Source organism: Leucopleurus acutus (assembly GCF_964270905.1).
Source record: "Leucopleurus acutus genome assembly, chromosome: 3".
Classification (NCBI taxonomy): domain Eukaryota; kingdom Metazoa; phylum Chordata; class Mammalia; order Artiodactyla; family Delphinidae; genus Leucopleurus; species Leucopleurus acutus.
Genome location: NC_139145.1, coordinates 175911225 through 175936292, shown reverse-complemented (window position 1 = coordinate 175936292; position 25068 = coordinate 175911225). Strand labels below are relative to the sequence as shown.

Below are 25068 nucleotides of genomic sequence, written 5' to 3'. Positions count from 1 at the left end.
CATCTGGGGGTTAGATGCTGGCTCTCAAGGGGGCTCCCTGAGGAAGGAGGGCCCGTGTCACTGCGCCTCGTCCCCCGGGACGGTCCTCTCCGCGTCTGGTTGAGATGCAGCATGACAGGTGCGGGCCCTGCTCTGTGGCCCAGGGAGGGTCAGGTTTCAGCCGGTGGAGGGAGAACGGGCACTGCCTCCAGGACCCGAGGACCCGCTGGCGCCCCGGCACCAGCTGCACATTTTGATTTGGGAGCGAGCTTCTTCCTCTGAAAGTTTCCACACGTGGCAGGTGGGAGGTGAGGGCCGCTGCTTCCCCAAGTAGAGGTGCCCAGGAGCCAGCAGAGGGGTCCCGCCTTCGTGGGGAGACTCAAAGGCCGGGAGGCTGATGCCTCAACGCTTCCACGTGACACAGTTACCAGGCCTCGGTGGCCGCCGCGGGTACGGCAAGGGAGGCCATGCCTGAGCAGGAGCCCCAGCTCCCTGGAAGTCCTCCAGCCCTGCCCTGCCCGTGAGCGCGGGGCATCGGGTTTGGCAGGCTCGCGGCCCCCAGGAGGGGCTCTCTGAGCCCAGCGTCGTCGGAGGGGCCCTGACGTGGGGAAGACGGGCCGGCGCCCCAGAGCCCCATTCTGGCAGCACCTGCTCCCCCCCGGCCACCCGGCAAGGACCCGGAGAGACACGTCTTCCCTTGACGGTACACCCCCGCACCCCGGGCTGAGTGACGGTCGGTCGGGGCCACCCTAGGCTTTGGGAGGAGACCTGGGAGGCCGTGCCCACGTCCCCTCCGCCCCGTGGCTCCTGGCCCCAACGGCCAAGCGCACAGGGCAGCGCAAGAACCGCTGCAGGCCCCAGGCCCCCCCCCGGACACCAGGATCAGCAGGCCCTGGGCCCAGGAGGTCGCACTGGGCTCTGACGCCGCTCGGGAGTTGTGCTGGTATAGAAAGGCCTGCGGCTCTCGCCCCTCCTCTGCACCTCCCCGGGGTTCCCTGAAGTCCACAGACGGCGGGCTCGTCCTCTCGTCTCCTTCCCGATGGGCTCGGCGGCCGGGAGCCGAGTTTGGAAAAGCCGCCCAGAGCCGCAGGCGCGTCCCGAGTCCCCTGCCTGCTGGGCAGTTGTGAGGCGTCCGCTCCTGCCCCCCAAACTCCCAGCGAGCCCCGAGCAAACTGCACGGAGGGCCTCCCCCGGGACCCCACCCCGTTCACCAGAGCTGCTGCTCCCCACGAAATGTGTGTCTCCTGCTGTCCTCCTGGCCTGGCCAGGCTCCAGCGGAGGTCACGTCTGGGACGGCCCCTCAACTGCTCCTTCACCCCCGCGGTGCCCGCTGGTCTGGGGGCCCCTGGAGCTGAGGCCAGCACCGCGGGTCATTGGGCCCAGGGCCAGGTGCGGAGCACGAGTGACCGCTGACCCCTAGCGAGCCCCCTGCCAGGGTGGCAGAGGGGGGCGGCCCAGGGCTGGCTTCCGGTCCTGGGGCTCGTGCTCAGTCTTTAGCCGAACGTCTCCCCAGATTAGACATTCCCAGTGGACCTCGGATCTCAATCTCCTCTGACAACTGCGGGGCCAGCGGGGCAGGAAGGTGCCGAAGAACCAGGTGGCCCTTAACAACAGCAACAAAACTCGGCCCCTGGGGAACTCGGAGTCCCAACCCCCCGCCACATTCCTCTACAGCAGCCGGTTACCAGAACATCTTATTAATTTGGAAAACGGGTGGATGACACACAGGCTGACTTCACACCAGATGCTCTTGCTTGGAAGGAAGCCCTGAAAACGTAGAGAAAAGGTGACTTGAACTTTTTACCCATTGAGAAAGAAATATATACACACACAGCGTGGACGGACGGGCGTGCCGTTCCGACCTCTGTGTCTGGCGCTGTTGGACACACACCTCTGTGCACGGCGGGGCCTACTGAGCGCTCACCTGTGTCCTGCACAGATGCCCATCTCACCTGCCCACGGGGGGTCTGGGGGCGGTGGTCACCTGTCCCTCATCCCAGGCAGGTGGGAGATGGCATCTTAACCTGACTTCCTTATCCTGAGTGAGGTTTGAGCGTCTCTTCCCATGTGGGAGACGTTTCTTCCTTTTCTGTGGACCTGCTGCCGCGTCACTGGGTTACCAGCCTCTTCTTACCGACGGGCAGCTCGTCACGCACCGGCGCAGGTGTAGCTTCACTTTCAAAGGTGTGGTCACTTAGCTTCTTGTTCATGTTTTGCTACATGCAGATGTCTCCTGTTTACACAAATCTGTTGGTCTTCTGCTCCATGGCTTCTGAGTTTTGTGTTATGCTTTAAAAAGCCCTCCTTTCTCCTATGTTTTCTACTGAAGGTTTGATGTTCAATTTAACTTTACTTGAATTTCACAAAGAAAATATTTAAAAATAGTCCTGAAACGGAAGGACCTGCCCAACTCCGGAGAGAAAGGCTCCCGAAACCCCGCGAGTGAGCGTGGCCCCTCCAGCCCCTGTGGGTGTCAGGACCCCACCGTTCCCTCCGCCGCAAGGCCCTCGCCCAGACAGTCTCAGCACCCGTCTCCCTTGGGGGCCAGAGGTCGGCACCACCTTCTCATGTCTGCGGGTGTCTGCCCGGCTGGGCCCCTAGCCTCCCGCAGACCCGGGGGACGGGCCGGACCAGCCCGGTTTTTACTTTACTCTTCCCACGTGGTCGCCAGTTTGCTTGCTTTTTCTGTCTGGTTGTCAGAAGATGTTTTGTCTTTGAGAGCATCCTCGTAGCAAGGGTATATCTTAGCGCTGATTCTCCTCCCCCCTCTGATACGGGGACGTTGGCTCAGCCTGCGTGTCGAGGAGGCGTCCCCATCCCCGCGGCAGCCGGGCCGGCTCCTCGAGGGCATCGCGCTAACTGCGCGTGTGCCGCGCGCTCACTGCTCGCAGTCGGTTCCGGGCAGACCGCGGAGGCCCGTGGGGCCCAGCGAGCGCGCCGGGAGGAGGGAGTCAGCGGCTGCCTCCACCTGCCTGCCACCCACGACCTCTCAGACCTTCCGTCCGGCCGGTGCTTTGCCTCCGCGCCTTCCGTCTGGCTCCTGCTGTCCCGAGCTTATTGATCAGCTCTCCCCGTGTTAGTTCCAGCTTTCTCAGCTGGAAAATGCTCTTGACGTTTTCAGCACCATTTTACGGTCTCAATTTGAGCTCCTGTCTTACTGAATCTGTATTCTGACCCTTGTCTGTGATGTAAAGCTCCACGGAGACTTTCCTTCTGTTTCTTGGGTGACGTTTTATTCCAGGGGCTTCCTCCCTCCCTCGCTCCCCCCCCCCGCTTCCGCGCCAGTCCCTGCCGCCCCGTGTCACGCAGCTCCGTCCGCATCCTCTGCCTCTCAGGTGTGGGGGGAACGGCCTGACGCGCACTTGCGGCCTGTGTGGGTCCACGCGCCTTCCCTCAAGCGAGCGATCGCGGCGGACGGCGCTGCCCCTCCCCTGTGGTCCGAGGTCGCTGGCATCAGGTTGGCCCCTGGCTCCTGGTCTGTCTTTCTGGTCTGGGGGGAGGGGGAACAGCAGTGTGCAGGGGGCCCCATTCTCCGTCCTCGCCCAGAGCTCCGGGGTCTCTGCTTCATGGGAATTCTTCACGAGCCGTCCTGCCAGCTGGGCCCGGTCAGGCCCGCAGGCGGCTCTCCCGTGACCACCATCAGACGGCAGTCCGCATTGTAATGAGCTAATTAAACTGAAGACTGGATTGATCTTAAATGGCAATCTGTTAGTGGCTCAGCCATTAAGCCCATAATGGGCGTTTTAGGAGTTGGTGGGCCAAGCTCCAGGTGCCTGGGCGCCCATGTGTGCCTGAGGACGCTGTCCGCCAGCCGGGAGGGAGGCCGCTCCCGGTGGGGCAGGTCCCTGGGGGCCGGACCCTTCCTTCGGCTGCGGACTGTGCATGGTTAGGACAGACAGTCACTCACGTCGCAGCTTCTGCGAGACGGCGGGGATGACGGGGTGGAGACGGCCGCCAGAGCACGTGCTGGGCCCCTCCTTCCAGCATCCGCGGCCCCGGACGGCCGGGTCTTCTGGGGAAGCTGTGAGGACAGTGGAGGGGCTCATCGCCGCCACCCCTTGGCACCCCGGCCCCTGCTGGGGACACCTGCCGGGGGCCTGCTCGCCAAGAGACCCCAACAGCAGCGCGGGTCCTGATGCCCCTCCCAACCTTCGCCTCCTTTGCCTCCAAAGACAGAAGGGCCCGCGAAGCAGTTCAGAGCAGCCACCTCGGTACCTTGGGCCCTGCAGCTCTGGGGCCTCCACGGCCAGCCAACCCAGAGCCTGGGCCACGGACATCGAGGGCCTGTGTCCCGGGGCCGCGCCCCTGGGAAGCGAGTGGCGGGGGCAGCCCTCCCCATCGGGCCCGCATTTGCTGGGAAGCCAACCCTTAGGCTGGGAGGGTGGAGGCCGCCTGAGGCCTCGAGGGACTCCCGCGCCCTATGTGTAAAGGGCCCACGCGGGGCCCAAGTGCACGTCCGCCGCGGGGCCAGAGCCAGGCCGAGACCCACGGGCAGCAGCTTCGCGGGCGACTGGGACCCCACAAGTGTTACGGGTGCCGATGTAGGGAGAGCACGTGACACACACCCGGGACCCCGCAGAGCGCTAACGACCACAGGAGACAGGACACAGTCTCTGTGGAGCACAAATGCAGGGGCACCGCGTCGGCAGGGCCCCGTGGAGCCGCATGAGGCCGGGCCGGAGCTGCCCGCCCGCCGGGCCTCCCAACAGGGACTTGCGAGCCCACGGGTCTCTGATCGCCAAGGCCTGGGGAGTCACAGCTAATTAAGCACGGCTGCAGGACGGTAAGAGCAGAGACACGTGTGTTTACTTCTAATTACAAACCCTCGGACTGACGGTAAAGGTCCGGAGGCCCTGCGACCAGCCCGCCATTCTGGAGGGGGCCCTGGGCAGGGCGGGCACCGGAAGGCCGCTGCCAATGGCCCTCACGCCCCTCAGAACGCGGCCGGGAGCCCGGGGCCCGGGGTCAGGCCCTCTGTGGCCGCCGCCCCCAGGGACTGCTCGGCCGGATTCGGCTGAGTCCACGCGACGCAGCGGCGCAGTAAATCCCTTGGTTGTACTTTAACACATACGAGCCTCGGTCAGCCCAGCTCTGCTTCAAAGTAACCAGATGAACGGTGAGACGCTTCCAGCAGAAGGATGGGAAGTCACTGGGACGCACAGGGGAGCCCCCTGCTCGGGGGGACGAGCGGTCCGGGTGGGACCTGAAATGTCACACGCTCAGCGGCAAAGGCACACAGACACACCCACGCAGTGACACACACAGGGACACAAGACACAGTGACACGGGGACACAGAGACACACAGACACACACAGGGACACAGACACACACGCAGTTCCCAGCGCTGACTCTCCAGCACTCTCTACAGTCACGCCGTGGAGTCCCCGAAGCCCCTCCCAGGGCAGGCACTGGCCCGAGGACCCCCGTCCTGTGCTCAGAGACATCCACCCAGATGCCATCCCCTGCAGGGCAGGCAGCAACCACACAGCAGGTGTGACTGGTGATGTCACATATAATTATATACATTAATGATAATAATTAACGAGTGCTGTCAAGTGAAGCCATGAGTGAGTGGCCTGGCCCCAGCGCCAGCTGGGTCTGCAGCCGCCAGCCCCGCTCCACCCACAGTGCCCTTCTCCCCAAGGGGCTTTTCCATCCTTCTTCTGTGTCAGCCCGCTCCTAAGTGCTCCACATATGAGGAAGCACACATTTTAAGCTTTTCTCTCTTATGATTTCATGATTGGCTCTGACTTAAAGACTTGGGAGAAGAATTCATGACAATCACACCTCATGGATGGGCACCAGTGGAGTAGCTCCCATTGTCCCAGCAATGGACCCACTGTCCATAGTTGTCCAGCCAACTGTCCTCTGGGTAATGACCATGAGCTCTGGAAAAAATACCCACAACAAACACAACACTGAAGAGAGAGTAAATGCAGGCAGACGCCAGATGGGCTCTACACTTTTCCTTGTTTTATTATGGCTTTTTTTCAGAGGGCAGGTCCCAGCTGGGGCCATGCAGAGCAGCTAAAACTCAAATAGAAACCTACAGTCTGACTGGATTGAAAAATCAGAGGCTAGAGGTCAGGGCAACCACAGGAGCTGAAAAGAGAGGGGGGAAATCCCAGAAAGGAAAGAGCCTGAGAGGCCAAACCCCAAATTCTGTGCACAAACTCTTGAAATCTCTGGCTGGTCCTTGAATTACACACAAGAGAGGCAGGTACTGAGCTGCCAGCAGAAGCTAAAACTTCAGAGGTTTCAGCTGCTGTCACCACAGGGAGACACATCTGGAGTTTTGGTCCAGTCCTGGCAAAACCACAGTGCGGCAACAACACCCACCACAAAAATCAATGCTCTCCGGAGGAACATAACAGAATACAGTCTCTACAATGTATCAGTCATAGTGTCCTGGAAACAAACCAAAATTACTAGACATATGAAGAAACAGGAAAATGGGATCCATAAATCAGTGGAGACCTCAAGATGATCCAGATGTTGGAATTAGCAGACAAGGACGTAAAAACCGCTATTATAACCATGCTCGAGAATGTAAAGGAGAATATGCTTGTAATGAATTAACAACAGTAAATCTCAGCAGTGGAATACAGCAGGGTTTGGCAATTTTCTTCTAAAAGAGCCACATAGTAAATTAGGCTTGTGGGCTACACATTCTGTTTTCAGTTACTCAGCTCTGCCACTATAGCACAAAACAGTCGTAACATACATAAACAGATGAACACCACTGTGTTCCAATAAAACTTTATTTACAAAAACTGGTAGCCAGCCCATGGGCATGGTCTGCTGGCCCTTGAAATAGAAGACATCTAAAAGAACCAAGCTGGAATTCTAGAATTGAAGAATTCAATCACCGACATAAAAAAGTCAGTGGATAGGCTTAACAGCAGATAGAGGTGGCAGTAGAAATGATCCAATCTGAAGAACAAAGAAAGATAAAAAGTAAACAGAGCCTCCGTGGCCTGTGGGACAATATCAGAAGAAATTGGAGTCCTAGAAGGAGAGGAGAGGGCAATGGAGTAGAAAACAATCTGAAGAAGTAATGACCAAAAACGTCCCCAATTTGATGAAAGGTATCAATTTATAGACTTGAGAACTACTTCAGATTAGATGATTTCTATTTCTCTGTCTTCAAGTGAAGCTGAGGGTCCAGGGCAGGTAAGTTTGGGTGCGGGAAGGGCCTAAAAGCTGCAGGTCAGAGGTGAAGTGGGCGCCTGGACTTCGGGGTGAGCTGGGTGGGGTCTGGGGCCAGGCTCTCAGAAGAGGAGAGCTGGGCCCAAGCAGATCACCACGGCAGAGCCAAGGCCGATGGTTCACGCTGACGGTGTCAGTGTAATGACCCACAGGGCGTGACTGCTGAAGGTAGCTGCTAATCAGGTCACTGAGACCTTACTGCACAGAAGAATTCATTGAACTTGAGCTGTGACAGGCACAGCAGTGAAAACAGCAAAGGCAGGTAGAGGTAAGGTTTCCAAATCAGAATCACACAGATCCCGGCGCGGGGACCACACAAACTCCCTTTCTCTGCGGGAGGTGGAAGAAGGGCCCCAGGATGGCATGTGCTCGGTGACTCTGCTTTCACAGAAGGAGGAAGCTGGAGGCTGGTGGCCCTGGAGGCTAAACGAACCAGAAAAGGCATTCTTCAAAGTTCTAGGATTTAAGAACATAAAGTTAGTTACATCACAGGGAGCCATGGTGGGGGGAGAAAAGTCTTGACCTCGGTGGAGCTGCTGGCTGGCTGGAGGTTTGGAGGCTGACTGCAGTGATCCAATTCACTGAAGTCCACCGGGGCCAGGATGCAGGATGCCCCACTCTGGCGTGGCTTCGGGGAATCTGGGAACAGATTTCCTGCAGAGGAGCAACGTTACATCTCGCTGACCTTTATACCTTCGTGTGAAAAATTTTCTCTGAGGATGTCTTTTGTGCAGATAAAGTGTGTGGGCAATGTCCCAAGGTGTCATAAACCACGTCTGCCATTCACGTGGCTGCCGGATCACCGCAGCCCCTGCTATCAGGGCGCTCCCAGCACTGGCCCCGAAGCCAGGACTTTGTCACAGGCCACTGCCCAGACCCAGAGCAGCAGGAAGTGATGGGACTATTGACTTCTGATATGGACACCGTGCTGCAGGGGGCAAAGGGCTCCCGAGGCGGGGAGACCATCAGGGGACCCTGCACGGGCACCGGGTCTTGAGAAAAGCTGGACTGAGCTATGTAAACTGTCCCTGGGGGCGAGCGGCACAGCCAACACCCTCACTGGGACTGCTTTGCACCCCCAGGTTCCCATCGTTTGGCCCAAATGCGTGCAGGGGGGTCAGGACCAAGGGCAGGAGCTGCCCCCCACCCCATGCTGGGGCCACCCAGAGGAACAGCACCTGTCGGGGGGTCAAGAGACAGGGTTTCTGCACATTCGAGGGCCTTCCGTTCTGAGGGACCTGTGTTGCTGGTCACTAGCAAGTTATTGTTTTATTCCTTTTAGACTTGGTTCCCTTATCATAAGATGACAGTCTAGACCTTTCTGGGCTGTCGTAAAGATGAAAATCAGATTCCTGCAAGCCCGGTGGAAACAAAAGGGCAGTGGTGTCATTTATTTTCTTTATTTTTAGATTTTTGGCCAGGCCAGCAGGAAGGGGGGCGGTCTGCAGACGCTGGCATCCTGGCCTCCCCACCCCTGCAGCCCCCGCGCTCCCTGCTGGGCACCGTGAGGTCGGGCCCCCTGTGCGCGGACGCAGCCTGATCAGCCCCCCTGGGGGTGGGGCGTGGGAGGTCTTGGGCTTGAAAACCAGCGGCCGAGTCATGTAAAGCAGGGCAAGTGAGGAAACACTGCCGGGAGAGGCAGGTCCACACCAGGAAAAGGGGCTGCATCCTAGGCCAAAGGGTGCAGTCAGTGATTTACGAACTCCTGTTTATATGAGAAAATACGGGAGCAGAAACTAAAAACTCAACGGACGGACCTCCCTGCTGGTCCAGCGGTAAAGAATCCGCCTTCCAAGGCAGGGGACGCGAGTTCTATCCCTGGTCGGGGAACTGAGATCCCACATGCCACGGGGCAGCTAAGCCCGTGCGCCATAACTAATGAGCCTGTGCGCCTCAACTAGAGCCCACGTGCTGCAAACTACGGAGCCCACGCACTCTGGAGCCTGCGCGTCACAACTACAGAGAAGTCTGCGGGCTGCAACGAAGAGCCTGCATGGCACAACGAAGATCCCGCGTCCGCAACTAAGACCTGACAGCCAAGAAAAAAAAAAATTTAAAAACCCAACAAAACTCAACAGAGGTGTTGGAAGCTGAAGTTAAAGGATCTCTCAGAAGACAGAGGAAAAAGATAGAGACACCAACGCAGGAGAGGACATTCAAGAGTAGAAAGAGGACGACACAGGTTCTCTCAGAAGGAGCTAGAAGAGGGACAGAGGGAGAGACACGGACGAAGCAGCCACAAACGTCTCCGGATGAAAGGCTTGTGCTCCCAGGGACCAAGCTCGACAGATGAAATGAGATCTGCCTCAAAGCACATCATTACTGGGGAGAGGAGGGGGGAGGAGGGAGGGGAGAGGGGAGGGGGTCCCCAGCATGAATCCAGTAGGTCATCAGTCTGCTCAGGACGGTCGATGTCACCCTCCCCTGCACAGCCAGTCCTCAGAGGAAGGGGGTAAAGTCACATTTGATGGAGAATGAGTCCACCAAAGAGGGGCTCCCCAAGACAGAAGGCATGGGATGCCAGGCGGGGTGCCCCGTGGAGGGCAGAGTGACGGGAGGGCCGGCGCTGTGTCTGGCAGAGGGAAGCCCAGGGACCTGGTGTCGGGGGCTGGAGTGCTGTGTAGCACAGCAGCCCGCAGGGGTCTGGGGCAGGGAGTCACTAAGTACATAGAAAATAGCACCACCGACCCCAGACAATAATTAACTTTAGGTAAAACGAACGGTTGTGCAGGAAATGGAACAGTGATCCGTGCTATTCCAGGCTACGTCTCGTGTCGTCATAGCAGTGTATGGCACTGAAACCTTGGTGGGAACGTCAGAACTCAGGGAGCAACACGTGGGTGTGGGCAGGTTCCCCACATCTGGGAAGCTCACATCACAGCTCCTTCCCGCCTCGCCCACCTCATGTCTGGTCCCGGCCAAGATAGCGTGAAATGCCCAACACATGGCAGCAAAGCCAGGAGCCACAGGGCGAGCACACTGGCCTTGCTGGGGGCGGGGCCGCAGGGCAGATGCTGTGTTCCCAGGTGACATGATTATCTGAGTAGAAAACCCCAAAGAATCCAGAGGAAACTCCTGGAACTACTAAGTGATGATAGCAAGCCTGAAGGATATAGATTGTCAATTGCTTCCTATAAACTAGCACTGAATGTATGGAATTTGAAATTCAGTACACAATACCGTTTACATCAGCACCAAAAGAACCCACGCTTAGGTATAAATCTAACAAAATATGTGCTGGGCCTGTATGAGGAGAACTTCTAAACTTGGATGAAAGAAACTGAAGAAGATTTAAATAAATGGAGAGAGAGTCTACATTCATGGAGAGGAAGACTCAATATGGTCAAGATATCAGTTCCCAACGTAATCCACAGATACAGTGCAGCCCCAATAAAAAATCCCAGCAAGTTATTGTAAGTGAATGTCAAGAAATTGATTCTCAAACTAACATGGAGAGGAGGGAAAAGACCCAGAACAGCCAAGGCAACACTGAAGGAGAAGGACCGAGTTGGAGGACGGATGCCACCCGACTCCAGGACTTACTGTGAAGCTACAGAAACCGAGACGGAAAAGACATAGAGATCAACCGACAGAACAGAGCCCAGAAACAGACCCTATAAATGTGGTCACTGATCTCTGACAAGGGAGCAAACACAACGCAACGGAGCAGAGACAGTCTCTTCGACAAATGGTGCTGGGACAAGTGATGTCCACACAGAAGATGAATCGAGACCTCATACCCTTCACAAAAATCAACTCAAAATGGATCAGGGACCTAAAATGAAACTACAAAACTATGAACCTCCCAGAGGATAAGATGGGAGAAACCTGGATGACCTCAGGTCTGGAGATGAGTTTTTAGACCCAACACCAAAAGTATGATCTATGAAAGAAAGAACTGATAAGTTGGGGTTCCTTAAAATTAATGAAGTGTCTGTGAAAGCTAAGGGAATGAGAAAAGTCATAGACAGGCATGAAGTATTTGCAAAACACACATCTGATAAAGGATTTGTATCCAAAACATACAAACAACTCTTAAAACTCAATCAGAAAACAACCCAACTGAAAAATGGGCCCCAAGTCTAAACAGATACCTTACCAAAGAGGAAGTGCAGATGGAAGTTAGGACACGAAGAGACACTCACACCACGCGCTGTTGGAAACACAAACGGAAACAGCACCACCGCTCATCCTCCACAATCATTAAAGTCCAGGCACTGACCACACCGACTGCTGGTGACCACGTGGAGCTCCAGGAACCCCGGGGGGGATGCAGAAGGGCGTCGCCGCTCTGGACGACAGCATAATAGTTTCTTACAAACTCAACACACTCTTACCACGTGATCCAGCAATCGTGCTCCTTGGTATTTACACAAATGAGCTAAAACCTTATGTCCACACAAAACCCTGCACACAGATGGTTATAGCAACTGTATCCATCATTGTCAAAACTTGGAAGCAGCTAAGGTGTCCTTCAGCAGGGAAATGGATAAACTGTGGTCCGTCCAGACAGTGGAATATTCTGCACCAAAAAGAAGAGAGCCATCAGGCCATGAAAAGACGTGGAGGAACATGAGATGCATGTGACTGAGTGAAGGAAGCCCATCTGAAAGGCTGCATCCTGTAGGATTCCAACTCTAGGATATCCTGGGAAAAGGCAAGACCACGGAGACAGTAGAAGCCTCAGTGGCTGGGGCTTCCCTGGCAGTCAGGTGGTTAAGACTCCGCGCTTCCAATGCAAGGCGCACAGGTTCGACCCCTGGCTGGGGAACTAAGATTCCACAAAATAGAAATAAATAAAAAAGTAGATACACGTCATTAGACAGTTGTCCAAACTCATAGACTGTAAGACACTGATGGAAATTTAATGTAAACCTTGGACTTCAGTTAACAATAACGTATTGATATTGGTTCATCTATTGTAACCAATGATCCGTGTCAGTGCAAAATGTTGACAATAGGGAAACTGTGTGCGTGGGGGGGAGGGGACTAGGGATGGGAGTACAGGGAACTCTCTGGACTCTCTGCTCAATGATCCTGTAAATTTACAACTGAAAATATTCCGTGTACTAATTTTTAAAAGCCAGCATCTCTGCAGCCATGGTGGGTGCTCCTCTGGCAGGTGGGCCTAGCGCTGGGATGTGGCCTCAGGAGGCCAGGCCAGGGATGGAGGTGACACACTGAGTACGAGAAGGCGGGCTGGGCGGGCTGGGCAACACGCCTGCTTGTCACCCAGAGGGAGAACCCGGTGCCGTCAGCCTGCATCTTCCCGCCAGCGTCAACCATCCGTCCTGATTCTACTGCGCCAACACGACGGGAAGGCTCCCCCAGAACTTTTACAAACAAAAGCCCCACTTTTTACTGCAAAGGGTGTTGTTGCCGTCCACAGGGAGGGGTCCCACGGACGAGCAGAGTGAGGTCCGGGACCCGGGACGCCAGCCCGGGAGGGGGCCTGCCCTCTGAGGGGTGTGCGGCGGGGCGCCAAGGAGGGCAGGGGGTGAGGGAGGCGTGCGCGAGCGTGGGTGTGCGCGAGCAGGGACGGCACCAGCTTCAGACACCAGCTCTGGCGGCCCCGGCGACGACGGCAAAGCCAGCAACGTGCCGGACCCGCGGTCCAGCGCCGGTCAGCCCTGGTGCGTGGCAGTCTCAGACCTTCGAGTCTGCGGCGCAAGGCGCTTTGCCGAGATCCGGGAGCTCCGTTCACGCGCGACTCGGGGCGAGAGGACCTCCCCGGGGAGAAAGTCCCGCCCGGGGCGCCGCGGCCTCGCCGCCAGGACCAGCGTCCTCTCCTCACCCCTGCGGGCCTCTCCCTGCTCCGAAGGAGGGGCCCCGACGACCGCCCGACCTAGGGTCCTCGGAGCCCGGGGGCTCCACGGGAGGCGAGAGCCGAGGCGGCGAGCCCTGCGACCCGCCCCTGCGCACACCCCGGGGGGCCCCCCGGTGGGTGGGCCCAGGCCAGGCTGCCGGGAAGAGGTGCAGGTGAGTGCACGGCTGCGAAGCGGAGGACCTTGCTCCCGGACAGCGGACGATCTGTCTCGTTTAACTTTAACTTCCCGCAGTCAGGCCGTGGGGCCTGCGTGGATTAGGCTGAGAAGAGCTAAGTGCGGGCCCCGGGGCTCCTGCAGGCGGGGGTGGGCGGGGATGCGGTGGTCCCACGCGCTCCGGGCGGCCTGTCCTCAGAGGCGGCCACCGCGGGCGCGGGGCTGGGGCCAGGCCTCCTCTGAGGACAGGCCGTCCGGGCAGCCGGCCTCCTTCCCGCTCCTCTCCTGGCCGCCTCGGGCCCCCTCCCCCGAGATCCCGTGGCCACGGGCCACGAGCACGGCTCAGGACGGCAGTGACTTGCAGCTGGTGGCTTGGGAGGGCGCTCACTCCACCTGCCTTCCAGACATGTTCAGCTCACTAACACTGAAAGGAATCTCTCCAGATCGTGAGCAAACCAGGATTGTAAATGGAAAGCCCGCCGGAGCTGCTGCTCGCGTGCCAGTTCCCTGGGTGCCCTTGAGGGCCAGGTGGGGGTCTGTGGGGGCTGCAGAGACAAATTCCCCTGGTCTCTGTCCCCCGCACCAGCTGGAAGAGGCCGGGGGGGACGGGCGTGTTGGGAAGAGGGTCCCAGAGCATGGGCCTGGGGGGGCAGTCGGGTTGGACTGTCTCCCCCGGTCTGGCGAAAGGAGCCTGTCCTCGCCCCGGGGCGGCCGGCCACGTGTGCTCACCCTGCATCTGCCAGGCCTCCCTGGGGCGCCCTGGCGGAAGGCAGAGGGGGTGCTGGGCCAGGATGTGCTCCCCTCAGACCCCCGGGGCAGGCCGTGCACAGGGCTTGGGGCTGAGGGCGCCCTTGACATCGGAACGGTCTCGGTCCTAGCAAGTTAATGAGTAAAGGATTTTGACAACAGACGCCACGTTCTCCATCCAGGGGCTTCTCAGAAGCTTAAAACTGCCCTCCTTTTGTAGTCTGTCCCCAGGAAGGTAGGCTGTATGGGGTTGGGGGGAATGAGCGGGGGACGGCTGGACCCTCACAGCCTGCACGTGGGTGTGTGCCCACAGGCCCCACCTCACACACTCACCCCTGAGCCCTGCTCTGTTCGCTAATTATATTGCTAAACGACGGTCACATGATCCCCCTCCCAAATCCTAGCGACACTGTACTGGAGACCCCAGCACCGAAAGGGTCACCTAACAGCCGGGGTTTGAGGTGCACCTGCCTGGGGCCGACACCAGGTCACAGAGAGGTCACTCCTGGCCAGCTCCACGCAACACCCTCTCCAGCTGGGAACTCACTGGGTAAAAGCCAGCACCTTGCCGAGGCCACAAAATCATTCCCATCCCAGGACAGGTGGGGACCAGGAGGCTGCAGGCAACAGGTGTGTGTGGGGCAGGACCGCCCAGTCCCTCCTTCCCCGGCATTAAAGGACACTGGCCCCTGCCCTTGCTGGTGCCACGAGGTCCTGGCTCCCACCGTCCACCTCAGACTTAGTGTCTGTAGTTACTGTGTGAGTGTCTTGGCGTTTTCGTTTTCATTCAACTATTGTTCGTCGACCTCTTATTAAGGCCGGGTGCTGTGCAGGGTAACTAGTGTTCACAGAATGTCCGCCAGCACCTGTTTAAGTCTGCGCCTGAGGGAGATGCTGAACCTGGCCGTGTCCCTGCTGAGGAGGCTGAGGTGTCAGAGGGGACAGCAGCTTGCCCACAGCAAGGCCATCACAAGTCCTCTTAGATGCAGTAGCAGACCAGGCAGGTGCAAGAGTGTGGGGGGCCCTGGGGAGTCCTCAAATTCTGTGAGGTTGCAGGCAGCCTCCAGGAGCCTAGCCGGGTGGCGTCTGCTCAGGACAGCGACCATCTGCTTCTGCCTGCTGCCCGCCCTGGAGACCCACAAGCTTGGGCCTGGTCCCTGCCTCACCCCAGAAGCTCTGATTCGAGATGTTTGGGCCGACGACCCCCAGGAGACTGAACCGGACTGAGGACCGGGGGTCTCGCCAGGCTTCCCAGAAGCTGATGAGAGTCTGAGGCCGGCGACACGCCCACCCCAGGCTGCAAGGCAGCGGGTCTCCGTCCGGACTGGCAACTGAAGGAGGAGGATGAAGGTTTTGCTGCCTCAGGATGTGGAAGGGTTAGGGTTAGGGTTAGCAGTCACACGTGGAGGCACCCTCGCACGTTCTGCTCGGTTACTGAGTTACTGCAGGTGCTGCGTGGGGGTGACACTGCCTCCCGGAGAGCCTGGCCTCCGAAATGGCCTGTGCAAAGTAGCAGGAGGGAGGCCGTACCCCTCCCACCGCCGCCCCCAGGCCTGCTCTGGGGCCCTGCCCTGGGGGTGCCTGGCGGCTTCTGCAGCAGAAAGGCCTCTGTGACCCCAGGATACAGCTCTCGGGGGGCCAAGCCTCCTCCCCTACCGCCAGGCTCTTCCCAGCACGCCCCTGGGAGCCCGGCTTCTCCTGCTGGAGTGGGGCCCAGGGGTCTCCTCACGGCCCCGTGTGCTCCCGCTGGCTGTGTGGGGTGAGGACAACGTGAGCACGACCAGAGCCCCAGGCCTGTCTCACCCACTCCTCACAGACCCTGCTAGGGAGAGGGTGACCCAGAGGCACATGAGGGGACCTCAGGTCCTCAGGCCCCCAGCATCCACGGCCACTTGGGGACTAGATCTTAGTGCCACAGGTGACACCTTCAACCCATGGGCACCAGCACACACATGCAGGTGCGAAGGCCTCTGGGCGGCCCTGCCTCGATGGGTCCACAGCGAGCAGCAGGCAGGGGGGCGCTGCACGAGCACCCAGCGCGTGCGGGCCACGTTCCGAGGAAAGCGGGCTGGGAGGCTGCAGGCCCGTGTTCGCTGTGCCCCCGCGTCTAGGGCCCGCTACACCTGAGCAGAAACAGAGCCCCGTGAGCTGGTGGTTCCCACCCTCTGTGTGGTTCCAAGAGCTGTGAGGAGCAGCCGCTTCCAGCTTTTATGTTGGGCCTTTCCCAGCTGAGAACTCAAAACCAGTTGGACTTTGGCAAGAGAGCTAAGCAGGTGGTGAACTCATCGGAGGCTTCCTGATATACCCAGGAGGAAGCGGAGCCTGGCCCTCGCCCTCCAGCCCGCGGCCTCCTCCGCGAGCACAGGGTGGGCCCTAGAGGACCGTGGTCTGCCCCCGGCCCTGGAGGCCGGAGGTCCAGGCTCACAGGACGCCCTGCAGAGCCGACAGCTGGCCACCCCGCCAGGGCCACGTCTGTGCAGGAAGCAGAGGGTTCAACCGGGGGCCTGGGATGACTCAGCTCAACAGCCCCCCGAGTCCACAGCCTCCAGCCTGTCCCACCTCTCCACCGTCCGGCCCTGACCACCCCCCACCGCAGCTGGGGCGGCCCTGACACCTTCCCACCCGCCAGCGCTGGGGCCCCGGGGCTGGCGTCTCCGCCCGGCCCTGCCTCCGCCAGCCCTTCTTGCTCTGCCGGCCCCTCCCTTTGCAGCCCATCTCGACTGCCCCGCAGAGGGGAAGCCCGCACCCTGGCCACCACCTGAGCCCTCAGCCTGGACTCTGAACCCCGGTGTCCAGCAAACCCTGGGGCCTCTCCATTCATTCTAGAACCGATGAGCGAACGCTCAGCTCACAGATGTGGACCTGAGGTGCGGCCAGTCCCAAGGAAAGACCCCTGACAGCTCCAAGGAAAGACCCCCTGACCTCAAGGTGCTGCCCAGTGCCTTGCAGTGGGGCCTCAGCCCTGGCCCTACAGGCGGGGTCCTGGCAGAGGCGAGCCAGCACCAGGCCCCTCCCTGTCCTGGGACGCCGGGGGCGCAGAGGCTGGAGCAGCGCGGCCTGGCTGGGCCCTTAGTGCTCAGACACCTCGTTCAGAGTCTCCGGAAGGCAGACCTGGCTCTCCCTTCCAATCCTCGAGCAGGTACGCACCATTTTTCCGGCTTGTCTGTCCTGAACATGCTTATGGGGAGAATCTTACAAAATCAGAGGGATTTTGCAAACATTACACACCACCACGGGGCAGCTCAGCTCAGGGGGTGATGGGTCCGACCCACCCTCATCTCTCCCTTGGGGTCCTGTCCCTCCCAGAGGGGTCAAGGGTGCTCGGCCCAGAAGCCTCCAAGGCCCCACTTCTCTGGGACGCGTGTGGCTGGTGGACCCGCTGGCCCCTCACCTGCCACCCCTCTCCTGGGGGGCTTCCTCAGCTGCCCCGCAAACATGCCCCCATACGGCCACCTCAGGGCCTCTGCAGGGCCGTCTGGACCCTGGAAACGTCCCCCTAACCCTCAGGGCTCGTTCCTCCCCACCTGCGCTATTCCCTTCTTTCCCTGTTCCGCCAGGACTCGACGCATGCACCCTGCGGCTGAACTCGCCTGCTCCGGGGGGTGTGACACACCCCGAGGGAGGTCTGGGTCTGTTTCGTGGGAAGCCGTGTCCTCGTGGCCTGCAGCAGTGCCGGACACGTGGCAGCATTAAGGTTTGTAAGATGAATGTTAAACCAGCGCTCAGAGCCGTGGCCGCTAAAAATCAAGCATTGCGGCCGCACTAATAGAATAAATCACACGTTCGAGCCCAGATGTCGTCCCGGGCCGGGCACACCGCGCGGCTGGGGCCCGAGTCCAGGCTCCGCCCAGAGGGCGTGCGGGCGTCTGTCTGCGGCCTGCGAGTGGACCCGCGGGCCTGTTCTGCCCTGTCTCGCTCCAGGAGGCAGGACTGGGTGTGAACTGACCGACTCAGCTCGTCAGGGAGCTGCTTCAGGCCGGGCCTCGCGCGGGCGGGCGCTCCCCGCCTCAGACCTACAGCCCACAGTGCTCCAAGCTGATGCGGCCTTGCCCTCGGCCTGCGGCGGTCACCGGGTGTGCCCGTGCGGCAATTCCGGTCGAGAATCTGGCTAAGGAGCTTAGCATCTCGAGGGTCTGGACGAAGCTCACACCACCGTGGAGTGTCCGCTCCCTCACCCGCTCACACGCCTGTCCAGCCACCCGTCCAGCGCGCGTCCGGCCGAGCACACGCGTCTGCACACACACCTGCAGGAGCGCTGCCGGGGCAGGCCGGCCTCCAGGCGCTGGGGACACGTGGGAACGAAGAGACGCAGCCCCCGCCTCTGCAGAGCTGACCTGGTTGAGCCCAGACCCCAGTGTTGAGGGGGCGACCTCAAGACCCCAGTGAGCTGGAGGGTTCTGAGCTCAGAAGAGGAGGGGGGAGAGATGCTGGTGGGTGGGGCTCCTGGCCTGGCCGCAGGGGGGAAGGGGGGGTAGCGGCCGGGCTTCAGCTAGAACCAGGGAAGCCGGCAGGGCCACAGCCTCGCACCCACGGGGACTTGCTGCTCCCGTGCCTGGCGCTCCCTGGGCCTCTGCCACCCCGCCAGTCCCCTGCCCATCCCCCCCCCCCCCACTAATACTGTGCCTCCCCATCCCCACCCGGCCCACAGGCCCCTGGAGCTCAACTCCCCCAGTCTGATGGGCTCTGTAGGCAGGGCTGGGTGGGGACGGCCTCTGCAGGCGAGGTGGTGGGTTCCGCCAACACCCCTCTTCCCCCTGCCCTGGGCAGATGGAGGAGACAGACTTCACAGTATGAAGAAGGGATGGTGAAGGGGCAGGAGACACCAAGAAAGGTCAGGAAGGAGGCCGGGGGCTGGCTGGGAGCGAAGGTGCAGGCGGGGGTTGGGCACAAGGCCACCCCAGTGGAGCGGACCTCACGCCAGGAAAGCGCCTAGGCGCCTCCAAGGTTTCCTGGTGCAGGGGACGGGGCCCCACTGTGCCCACCTCCGCCCAGGGAGGTCACCACCCACTCTGGGCTCCAGCACAGAGAGGGCTGGAGGAGTCCCTTCTCAGAGGGAAGGCAGGAGGCGTGGAGGGAGCCCGGGACCACCAGCCCTGACCTGGCCCACCGCACACTGAGCCCCCTGCCCCACTCTGCCACGCGCTCCTGGGAAAACTTGCTGTCAAAAGGGACTCAGACGCTGGGAAGAAATAAACGTGAGGCCGATGAGGCACCAGACTGGGAGAGCCCAGCGGCAGGTGTCAGCGACCTTTGGGACTTGCAGTCTTGGGAACACTGCTGTGATTCTCTTGGACCGCGGGAGTGGGCTGGATGGGAAAATCCCTGGAGAGTTCCTTCTGCCAAGCAAGCAGGACTGGGGCTATCAGCACTTCCCAACCTTTGCCCCTCTTCCTCAGGATACTCCACAAAGGTACCTTAGCTCCAAATGCAGGGGACTGTTTGACAGCCCGTGGCTAATTCTCCCACGGGCAGTTCCTGACAAATGAGACTTTACACTTTCAGCACAGAATGTCCCTCCCATAGACACTCTTGGGAGAGGTCTTGGTTCCAAGACCTTGGATGATGGGTCTTGACTCCATCTGTCCTGCCAGGCTTGGGGTCCACTAGGGCCCACTGATTCGTCTACTCCTGGGAGGATGGGGTCCACCGAAGACTCCTGCTGCTCACGCTGCGGTGTAAGGGAAATTTGGTGGGAACAGGGAGGAGAGCATGGTGGAGGGCGCCGGGGAGCCCACAGGAAAGAGGGACAGGGGTTGGGTGCAGCGATGGGGGTTCTGGTCTTAGGACCAGAGCACATGGAGCGAAAACCACAAGCTTCTGGTGTCAACCCAAGGAGGTAAATATTGTCCACCACTCCCCGACAGCCTGGGAGCACAACCCAGGGCAGACACCCAGCGCCCGAAGGCTGAACTTCAGAGAAATCCACCGACGTGGCAGGTGCTCTGGACAGAAGCCATGGGTGTCTCAGCACCCGGGGGCTGTGCCCCTCCCCTGGCAAGGGCTGGGGCTGGACCAGAGGAGAAGCCACAGTGAAGGCGCTTTGCAAGTGACGGGCATCGGGGTCTAGGGGCCTGGAGAGCAGAGTCTGACCTGATAAGGCAGCTGCTGACACGTGCAGCCGAACAGAGCGTGGCCCCAAGGCTGAGCTCCAGCTGGAGCACAGGTGGGAAGAGGGACCTGCGTCTCCAGGAGCCAAGGTGCTGCAGTCTCGAGGGGCAGAGTGGGTAAAGTGTGCAGACAGGGTCGCACGCGTGACCCTAAAGGCCCTGGCTACTCCCCAGGGTGCCCGGGGGACCACGTCCGGCTTCTGCTGGTCAGGAAAGACACACCCTGCCCCCCGCCGGGGTCTCTTCCTCCAAGACTGGGTGAAGAGGGAGGGGGTGACCAAGCACGGAACAGAAGCACTCACAAAACCCCGGGGGCCATGGGGGAGAGGCCGAGGACCTCAGAGGACCACGGCCGCTGGGCACGCCTGGGCCAGCGCCACCCACCCCAGCTGCTTCCTTCTCTGGGTCCGGGGGGACCCACGGGCTCCGGGCTCTTCCCGAAGTGTTCCTGCCAGGGTGTGGGGGCAGCCCCCTGCCTCCTTGGGGGTGGGCTCTGGGGGGGGCAACTTAGAGAGAGAGGAGACGGAGAGGGAGAGGAGAAACAGCAGAGACGGCGAGTTCCGCCTGCCCCTCTGGCTCCGCAGCTCAGAAGCCGAATCACCGCTCCCAGCAGCTCCGGCCAGGAGTGAGCGGAGCCCTCGACCCACCGGCTCGGCGCCAGAGCACGACACACGGGGTCTCCCTGGCGGCCTCCAGGAGCACCTGCCCCGGTCACCCGCCACCTCCAGGCTGTCTCCCGAAGCCGCCTGGACCCCACCCCCAGGAGGGCCCCGCCCACCGCTGCCACAGCTTCGCCGTCCCGCACGGCCGAAGCGCGCCCACCCAGCCCACTAGACGTTGGTCCCAGAGGAGGCCAGAGGAGGTGGGACAGGCTGAGGGACGGGGAGTCCACCCTGGTCCAAGGCCCAGACTGATCCTGGTGTGATTGGCTGCAGACTCGAGGCCCCCTGGGGAGCACGCATCCCACCCGCGGCCCGGGCTTTCCCCACACACCCAGGGGCAGACGCTCCCCAGTGCAGGAGGGTCCTCAGCCTCGGCCCTGCGGGCCCACTCCCCCACTGGCTTCATCCCCTTCTGCATTTCCTAAAGATGCGACAGCAGGCAGGGACCGGCAGGCCCAAATGCGTCTGCGAATAGGGACCTGGGGCCTCGGTGTCTGTGAGCTCCGCAGCCACCCCTGTTCCTCTTCTCCGTCAGGTGCGGGGGGGGGTGGGGGGGTGGGGGGGGGAGATGTCTGTGCAGAGACACCTGCTGGGCTAGAGGCGGGGTCACGTGAAGCCCATGCTGAGCCACCCGGAGAGCCTTGGGGACCTGGGCAGGGTCAGTGCAGTGGGTTCCAGAAGACAGGGGCATGGCTGGGAGGGGGCTGGGCCTGGGGAGGGTCCCAGCTTGCTTTCTAAGATGGGAGAACGGAGTCCCTCTGTGCAGCCTGTTCACGGGCGAGACCCTCTGCCATCACAGCAGGACCCTCCAAGTGCAGGACAGCGTGGGCAGCATCGGGGCCAGGCCTGGCCCAGGGCAGGGCACTCCCAGGCCAGCTAGGCCGGCCCCATGGGTCTTCTCTCCGGTGTCCTGTTCGTGTTCCCTTACAGCCCCCCACCGAGCCTCTACCCAAGCTGGCCCCCCTTCCCCCTCGGATGGAGCCAGCAGCCCCAGGGGAGGCGGAGCTACTAAAGTGGCCACAGACAAACACATTCTGGGCCCGCCCCGCCCACGAGAGGCGGAGCTGGTGGGAGCAGGGGGCCCGCCCCCCCCCCGAAGGTCCCCTCTGGAGGAGCTGAGCGCTCAGGAGACCTCGGGGCAGGCTCTTCCTGGGTGAATGACAGACACTGGACCTCCAGGTGCAGGACCTGGGGCTGGGCTTGCACAGGAAGCACATGTTCGCTCTACACGACAGGGGGGCTCCAGGTCCCAGGTGGGGACCCCCGGAGTGTCATGCGTCCACCCTGCACATATCTGTGGTTTCACAGAAGAGAGAAGAGGGCTGAGGAGGAGACCCCCGCTCTGCCCCAGAAACCGGTCAGCTCCCAGGGGAGCCTCAGGACGGGGTGCTGCTCCTAGAGCCCCAGGGTGAGGCTGGACCTGCCCCGTAAGTGGCCAGTAGAAAGTGGCCAGTGTCGGCAAGTCCCCTGCGGCAGAGACACCCAGAGGAGACACAGCACGTGAGACCGCCTCTCGGTGCCGACATTTCACTCCTGACATCACAATCCCCCACAAAAAAGCCAAGCAGTGGAGGGCGGCTTGGGCACAGGGACCGGGCAGGCAGGGCCAAGGAACTCAACACACACGGGAGGAAAAAGGGGGAGGCAGAGGGGCCGGAGAGCTTTGAAAGAAACAGAACAAAACGAGAGACTTAAAGGGAGGTCGCTGGCACAGCAGGACACAGGGCAGGCAGGGCTGAAGGAGAAACGAGCCGTAACCAGCCGCCAGGGAACACCAGGAACCCCCAAAGCCAGGTCCAAAGTCCTCTGACCGCCTCTCCCCAGAGCCTGCCCCTCCTGGCCCCGCTGAGGAGGCCAGCACCCCCGGCCCCTCCCCATTCCAAAACCTCTGCGGACCCATCCCCGTCCGGCTGCTCTGTGGTGAGGGGGGAGTCCTCAGACCCCCTCACAGGGTTTCCCCTGCTCCACCTACTAATTACACCTGCCCTCACAGCTCCGCCACCTCACGGAAGACCCTTCCTGGTGTTGATCAACACGCTGAAACTTTGGTCCTCAGAGGCTCTTAAGAAAGCTGACCTTCCTGTCACCTTGCCCGGGAGTTACCTGCAGTTCCCACTTTGCTGGCTCAGTGGAGCCAGTCAGGAGGAGAGAAATCTGACAGACCAGGATTTTGAAGAGAGACACCGTCAGTGGAAAACTTGCTCGTGTAAATAGGACGGTACCGGCTTTCATCTTGGTGACACCATTTTTCTTTCTGCACTGGGGACGGAGTGCTCCGGCGCTTGAAGGCAAGGACATTCCCTCTCTCCTGCACTAACAGCCCCGACAAGCCCGACGGACAGAAAACCTGGCTGCGGGAGCCCCAGCGCGGAGCAGTCCGCGACGTCTGCTGGCCTGGATGGGGCAGAGGGAGTCCCGACCGCGGAGACCCGGGGACGCGGGGACTCAGGAGGCTGCGCCCGCCCGGCCGGGACCGGGTAGCCCTCGGCCACGAGCACTGCCACTCCGGGACCGGCCAGGCTCGCAGTCCCCGAGCCCCGCCCTGAGCGACCCAAGGGCCGAATCCCCGGGGTTGGCCGCGACGCTCCCCGACGGGACCGCCGGGCAACCGACCTTGGACGCGCCCCTTCCACAGGGAAGACCGCGGACCCGGCGGAGCGCGTGAAGAAGGCGGCGCAGGCAGCCGGCTCTGCCCGCCGGAGGGGCAGGAAGGGACCCGCAGACCCAGCGGGTGGGGGGGGGGGAAGCCGCGGCGCGCCGACGGAGCCCGGGCCGGCTTACCGATCTTGGCCAAACTGGCCACGAGGATCCAGAGCGCGATGATGTACGGGTCCTGGACGTGGTGCCATTTGAAGGTGACCACCTGGAAGCCCTGGCTCTCCCCGTGCGCGCCGCCAGGAATCTCCTCGACGCCCTGCGCCCGCGGCAGCTCGCCCAGCGCCAGCAGCGCCAGCAGCAGCCCCCATCCGGGGCCCGGGGCCCCGCGCCCTGACATCGCCGCCACCGCTCAGCGCCCTGTCCAGATGCTCCGGTCGCGGGAGCCCTGCTGCGCTCTGCGGGACGTGCCGCGCCGGGGCGCCGGACCAGCGGGGCCGGCGGGACTCGCGCTGGGCGGCGCGGAGCTGAGTGCGCTCTGGGTGAGGGCTGCTGTCCTGGTCCCCGCCCGCCTGGGTGGCCTTTAATCCGGCGCCCCCTCCCTCCCCGGGGCGGAGCCTTCCCGCCCTCGCCGCGCACACGAGAGCGCAGCCGGAGTCGCCTGCTCTCGGCCCGCCCGCCGGCGTGCGGCGCACGCCCGCCAGGCCGCCAAACCTCGCCTCCCACCCCCGCGCCCCGGGAGCCTCATTTTCTACCCACGCCGGCCTGCCCCCTCCCCGCCCCGCGCGCTCTGCGTCCCGCCCTCTCTGGCGCCCGGGGCTGGAGGGCGCAGGCCCGGGCGACCGCCTCCCTTGGGGGCGGAGGGCAGCGCCGGGGTCCCTGCGGTCTCAGCTGCCGGGTGTGGGCGTCGGTGCCTCGGGCGCCCCTTGGCTCCCGTCCTGAGTTGCCTGGGGCCGCTGTGGGCACGTTCACCCGGAGGCGCTCCTCGTCCCTAAAGGCGGGGGCCTGGGGCTGCACCGAGCCCACTAGAGGCCTGCGGTCAGAAGGGGCCAGGCCTTAAGGCCCCTGCTGTGTCTCCGCCTGGAGCCTGCAGTTCCTGACAGGGTCAACAACTTGTCAGAAACAGGGCCTCCCCACTGCACCTTGGTGAGGGAGAAACCAAGTCCCTCTGCCCTCCCCCATCCAGGGCTGCCCCTGTGCCTCCGACCCGGGAGCCCAGCCCCCCACCCCCACCCCCCAAGACCTCCAGCAGGGGGACCCCCGGCCCTTCCTCCCCGGGGCTTGACCCCGGCTCCCTGTCCAGCCCTCCACCTGCTCTGGCTGGTGCTGTCAGCTGGATGGCTCACCTGGGCCCTGGATGAGGCCAGCACAGCCCTCATTTCCTCCCAGGCCCGCCCTGCAGCCTCAGTACCTACCGGGCATACCCTCTCCCAGGGTTTCTGCCCCAGGCCTAGGAGGCAGGCGCCCTGCTCCGATCCCCCGGCGTACCTGTCCGCCGCACCTTCAGAACCCAGAAGAAACCTGGCCTCTTCTCAGCACCTGTGCCCACCACGCAGCTGCTCAGAGCCTCCCTCCCGCCCCCTTCACCTGCCCTGTCGGCCGCCTGGGGACCCTCCTATTTAGAGGAAAGGACTCGCTCCCTCCCTGACCTCCTTGGAGACCCTTTCTGGGTCTCCTTCCCTGAGGTGTTGCCTTCTCCTCCCACCACAACTGATCGCATCTCCCAGTTGTGACACGCGGGCTCCCTCCTCCAGGCTTCCAGCCAGGCCTGCCCTCCCCGTGGGGAG

At 61.5% G+C, this 25068-nt stretch overlaps 1 protein-coding gene across 1 annotated transcript in view; it reads right to left on the bottom strand.

The window, feature by feature from the left end:
* Window positions 1–23681, bottom strand: part of SLC9A3 (solute carrier family 9 member A3) — a gene marked incomplete at both ends in the record, with an annotated part of 36686 nt that extends 13005 nt beyond the window's left edge. The window contains one exon of the mRNA XM_082835142.1: window positions 23468–23681. Coding sequence (XP_082691268.1) covers window positions 23468–23681 — 214 coding nt within the window. The remainder of the gene's footprint in view (window positions 1–23467) is intronic.
* Window positions 23682–25068: the final 1387 nt, after the last annotated feature.